The sequence below is a fragment of the Nerophis ophidion genome, linkage group LG05 (assembly GCF_033978795.1).
Source record: "Nerophis ophidion isolate RoL-2023_Sa linkage group LG05, RoL_Noph_v1.0, whole genome shotgun sequence".
In the NCBI taxonomy this organism is placed as follows: Eukaryota; Metazoa; Chordata; class Actinopteri; order Syngnathiformes; family Syngnathidae; genus Nerophis; species Nerophis ophidion.
Window position 1 is genome coordinate 28260317 of NC_084615.1, and position 6000 is coordinate 28266316.

Here is a 6000-nt window from a genome sequence, read left to right on the forward strand (position 1 = left end):
CTCTTATGAATCGATTAAGAATTGCTAGAAAATAGAATCGCGACTAATTTAAAAATCTTATTTTTTTTTACAACCCTTATATAGTGTGTGTGTGTGTGTGTATGTACAGTATGTATGTATGTATATATATATACTGGTATATGTTTATATATACACGTACAGTGTATGTATATATACAAATGTGTATACATGCATATACTATATTTTTATATATATACAGTATAAAGTATATGTATGTTTATATATAAATACATACTGTGAATGCATATATATATATATATGTATGTATGTATGTATATGCTGTATTTATATATACATATATATAGACATATATATACATATATATATGTATATGTATATATATATATGTATATATATATATATATATATATTTATGTATGTATGTATATATATATATATATATGGGAATAAGCGGTAGAAAATGGATGGATGGATGGATACATATATATATATATATGTATACAAACCCTGTTTCCATATGAGTTGGGAAATTGTGTTAGATGTAAATATAAATGGAATATAATGATTTGCAAATCATTTTCAACCCATATTCAGTGAATGCACTACTCAAACTCATAAACTTTGTTTTTTTTTGCAAATGATATCTAACTTAGAATTTTATGGCTGCAACACGTGCCAAAGTAGTTGGGAAAGGGCATGTTCACCACTGTGTTTCATCACCTTTTCTTTTAACAACATATTGTTGAAGCTTTGAAAGTGGAATTCTTTCCCATTCTTGTTTTATGTAAAGCTTCAGTCTCCGCTGTCGTATTTTACGCTCCATAATACGCCACACATTTTCGATGGGAGACAGGTCTGGACTGTAGGCGGGCCAGGAAAGTACCCGCACTCTTTTACTATGAAGCCATGCTGTTGTAACACGTGGCTTGGCATTGTCTTGCTGAAATAAGCAGGGTCCATGATAACTTTGCTTGGATGACAACATATGTTGCTCCAAAACCTTTATGGACCTTTCAGCATTAATGGTGCCTTCACAGATGTGTAAGTTACCCATGCCTTGGGCACTGATGCACCCCCATACCATCACAGATGCTGGCTTTTGAACTTTGCGCCTATAACAATCCGGATGGTTATTTTCCTCTTTGTTCCAGAGGACACCACGTCCACAGTTTCCAAATATAATTGGAAATGTGGACTCGTCAGACTACAGGACACTTTTCATCTTTGCATCAGTCCATCTTAGATGAGCTCAGGCCCAGCGAAGCGGGCGGCGTTTCTGGGTGCTGTTGATAAATGGGTTTGGCTTTGCACAGTAGAGTTTTAACTTGCACTTACAGATGTAGCGACCAACTGTAGTTACTGACAGTGTTTTTATGAAGTGTTTCTTAGCCCATGTGGTGATATCCTTTACACACTGATGTTTGTTTTTGATTCAGTACTGCCTGAGGCATCAAAGGTCTGTAATACCATCTCTTACGTGCAGTAATTTCTCCAGATTCTCTGAACTTTTTGATGATTTTACGGACGGTAGATGGTAAAATCACTAAGTTCCTTGCAATAGCTTGTTGAGAAATGTTGTTCTAAAACTGTCCGACAATTTGCTAACAAAGTGGTGACCCTCACCCCATCATTGTTTGTGAATTACTGAGCATTTCATGGAAGCTGCTTTTATACCCAATCATGGCACCCACCTGTTCCCAAATAGCCTGCACACCTGTGGGATGTTCCAAATAAGTGTTTGATGAGCATTCCTCAACTTTATCAGTATTTATTGCCACCTTTCCCAACTTCTTTGTCACGTGTTGCTGGCATCAAATTCTAAATTTAATGATTATTTGCAAAAAAAAAAAATGTTTCAGTTTGAACATCACATATGTTGTCTTTGTAGCATATTCAACTGAATATAGGTTGAAAATGATTTGCAAATCATTGTAATCCGTTTGTATTTACATCTAACACAATTTCCCAACTCATATGGAAACGGGGTTTGTATAAATACAGTGTATATAAATAAATATATGTATATTTTAAACATTATATTATATATATATATATATATATATGTATATATATACATGTGTATATATATATGTATGTATGTATATATGTATATATATATATATACACAGTGTATGTATAACATATATATACATTTTTACTGTAATATATACATAAATATTTATATATATTACAGTATATATGTATGTATATTCATGTGTATGTACTGTATATATATATATATATATATATGTATATGTGTGTGTATTTATATATACCGCGTTTCCATATGAGTTGGGAGATTGTGTTAGATATAAATATAAACGGAATACAATGATTTGCAAATCATTTTCAACCCATATTCAGTTGAATATGCTACAAAGACAACATATTTGATGTTCAAACTGATAAACATTTTTTTTTTTGCAAATAATCATTAACTTTAGAATTTGATGCCAGCAACACGCAAAGGTGGCAATAAATACTGATAAAGTTTTGGAATGCTCGTCAAACACTTATTTGGAACATCCCACAGGTATGCAGGCTAATTGGGAACAGGTGGGTCCCATGATTGGGTATAAAACAGCTTCCCAAAAACTGCTCAGTCTTTCACAAGAAAAGATGGGGCGAGGTACACCCCTTTGTCCACAACTGCGTGAGCAAATAACCAAACAGTTTAAGAACAAAGTTTCTCAAAGTTCAATTGCAAGAAATACAGGGATTTCAACATTTACGGTCCATAATATCATCAAAAGGTTCAGAGAATCTGGAGATTTCACTCCATGTAAGCGGCATGGCCGGAAACCAACATTGAATGACCGTGACCTTCGATCTCTGACGGCACTGTATCAAAAACCGACATCAATCTCTAAAAGATATCACCACATGGGCTCAGGAACATTTCAGAAAAACACTGTCACTAAATACAGTTTGTCGCTACATCTGTAAAAGCAAGGTAAAGCTCTAATATGCAAAGCAAAAGCCATTTACCAACAACATCCAGAAACGCCGCCGGCTTCTCTGGGCCCGAGACCATCTAAGATGTACTGATGCAAAGTGGAAAAGTGTTCTGTGGTCTGACGAGTCTACATTTCAAATGGTTTTTGGAAATATATTCAACATCGTGTCATCCGGACCAAAGGGGAAGCGAACCATCCAGACTGTTGTCGACGTAAAGTTCAAAAGCCAGCATCTGTGATGGTATGGGGGTGCATTAGTGCCCAAGGCATGGGTAACTTCCACATCTGTGAAGGCACCATTAATGCTGAAAGGTACATACAGGTTTTGGAACAACATATGCTGCCATCTAAGCACCGTCTTTTTCATGGACGTCCCTGCTTATTTCAGCAAGACAATGCCAAGCCACATTCAGCATGTGTTTCAACAGCGTGGCTTCATAAAAAAAGAGTGCGGGTACTTTCCTGGCCCGCCTGCAGTCCAGACCTGTCTCCCGTCAAAAATGTGTGGCGCATTATGAGGCGTAAAATACGACAGGGGAGACCCCGGACTGTTGAACGACTGAAGTTCTACATAAAACAAGAAAGGGAAAGAATACTACTTTCGAAGCTTCAACAATTAGTTTCCTCAGTTCCCAAACGTTTATTGAGTGTTGTTAAAAGAAAAGGTGATGTAACACAGCGGTGAACATGCCCTTTCCCAACTACTTTGGCATGTGTTGCAGCCATGAAATTCTAAGTTAATTATTATTTGCAAAAAAAAAAAAGTTTGAGTTTGAACATCAAATATCTTGTCTTTGTAGTGCATTCAATTGAATATGGGTTGAAAAGCATTTGCAAATCATTGTATTTCGTTTATATTTACATCTAACGCAATTTCCCAACTCATATGGAAACGGGGTTTGTATTTACAGTACATGTAAATATATTTTATACACATATACACACCGTATTATTTATTTTGTTTAAACTCTACAGATTAATATTTCATATATTTTCAAAAAAGTTATTATTTTTCCCTGCCCCGTATGTGCTTCTTAATACCCACTGTGTCTTGTTACTTGTAAAACTAAACATTGTTGATGTTAATCCGTCCTTTTGTTGTCTTTTTTCCATAACAGAATTGTTAAGAGAAACGATAAAGAACCGAATTGTTAAGTAGAATCGGAACCGGAAAATCGTATCCCATTCCTAGTAAGTAAGGCAAAATAGGTCACTAAAGTCTCAAAACAAGCCATTTGGAGTAAGTTTGAAAAAACGTAAGTGTCATGAGGGCGGTTCTCCTGCCTTTTTTTCTCTTGTGTCTGTAAGTCCCCTACCTGGTCATCAGCTGCAAGTTTGCTGCCAGTCATCCAAGCTCACCACCTGACTTAAACCCTTGATCTCCACTCAGCCAGTGCCAGTTCGTCCGTTGCCTGCAGTACAATCCAGCCTGAGCTCACCTACTCTGACCTTTGCCCTGAACCCTTTGTGATTCCTGTTTTTTGTATTTTCTCAGGTGGAGGACAGACTCCTGACCCGCTTTCCTGTAGCTGATTTTTTGTTAGTATGGAGTTTTTTTCTCCAGTGATTTTTAAATTTTTAAATAGATTTTTTATTGATCCGCATTTGGATTCTTTTTTTGTTGAGGACACAACAGTAAGACTTTTATAAATATCTCAGCCATGCCTCCCGGTTTGATGTATAGTTTTCAGCCGCTTGTTATGTCATAGTCAGCACACCATCATATATGTAGTACATCATATACATACATATCTCCAGAGAACAATCTTGTGCTCAATGGCAATATGATTATGTCACAAAAAAAGAAAAGGAAAATCGAAATAAGAAAATTAAATTAAACTTATCTCAAAAGGGTAATGGGAAGAAGTTTAAACATTTTGAACATAGTTATTTTAACCAAATCCTTATTTCCTAGAATTGCCGCAGGGCATATAGTATGCACCTGCCGTGAATTACTGCCGGGTCAAACTCGCTTCCCAAAATAATTAGCGCATGCTTAGTATTACCGCCTGGTCAAACTCGTGACGTCACGAGTGACACTTCAAAATGGAGGAAGCTGATTTCAATACCGGTAATTTCAAATCGCATAAAGGGAAGAAGATTAAGAGCTATTCAGTAGGATTTAAAGTCTAAGCTTACATCACACTCAAATTTTTATTGCATACCTTTGGTAAGTGCCGGAGTGAGAAGAGGTTTTAAAATAATTAGCGCATGCTTACTTTTACCGCATGCCTTTGGTAAGCGCAGGAGTGAGAAGAGGTTTTAAATTAATTAGCTTCCCGGCGGCAATTCAAGAAAATACGGTATCCAGTTTCCTCTGAACCACATTTTATCACATTCATCTGGATCCACATAACTCAATTTGACCAGAACACTGTGCTTACAATTCTCAATATATCATCATAAGTAAGTCATATAAGACATTCATACTCGTATTCAAAATATGCCTAGACCTCACTATACCAAACCAAAATATTAGATTTGTATAATTTCTTAAAATGCTCAATGTTTGAACAGTGTTTGAGTTCATCACTCAGGCTGTTCCATATTTTCACCCCACAGACTGAGACACAAAAACTTTTCCTTACTTTACCATGAATAGATTAACAAGGACCCCAACTTCAACAAGTTGAAAAACTTATTTGGGTGTTACCATTTAGTGGTCAATTGTACAGAATATGTACAGCACAGTGTAATCTGCTAATAAAAGTTTCAATCAATCCTTGTGGTAAGTGTTAAAGCCTGTTTATTTTACCGTTCCTCTGAGGTTATACCCCCCTTTCTATGAATAAACTTTGAATATTTGCAGGCAATGACAATTAACTTCTTGCTTTAAACATAAGCCCTGTCAAATCTTCCACTAAATCAGGAAGTTTTAACAGTTCTGACCTTACAAAAAAGCTATGTATGTGCTCTTTGAACCCCACATTATGGGTAATTCTAAGTGCCTGTTTTTGTAAGATTGTTAAGTGGTTTTATAATTATTTGCCCAAATGTCTGCACTACGGGTGTGGGAAAAAATCGATTCGAATTCGAATTGCGATTCTCATGTTGTGCGATT

The 6000-nt window shown here is 35.9% G+C and overlaps 1 protein-coding gene across 1 annotated transcript in view; it reads left to right on the forward strand.

Annotated features, from left to right (window-relative positions):
- Nucleotides 1-5705, forward strand: part of mcm9 (minichromosome maintenance 9 homologous recombination repair factor) — a 52580-nt gene extending 46875 nt beyond the window's left edge. The window contains exon 16 of the mRNA XM_061900437.1: nucleotides 4435-5705. Coding sequence (XP_061756421.1) covers nucleotides 4435-4472 — 38 coding nt within the window. The 3' untranslated portion in view covers nucleotides 4473-5705. The remainder of the gene's footprint in view (nucleotides 1-4434) is intronic.
- Nucleotides 5706-6000: the final 295 nt, after the last annotated feature.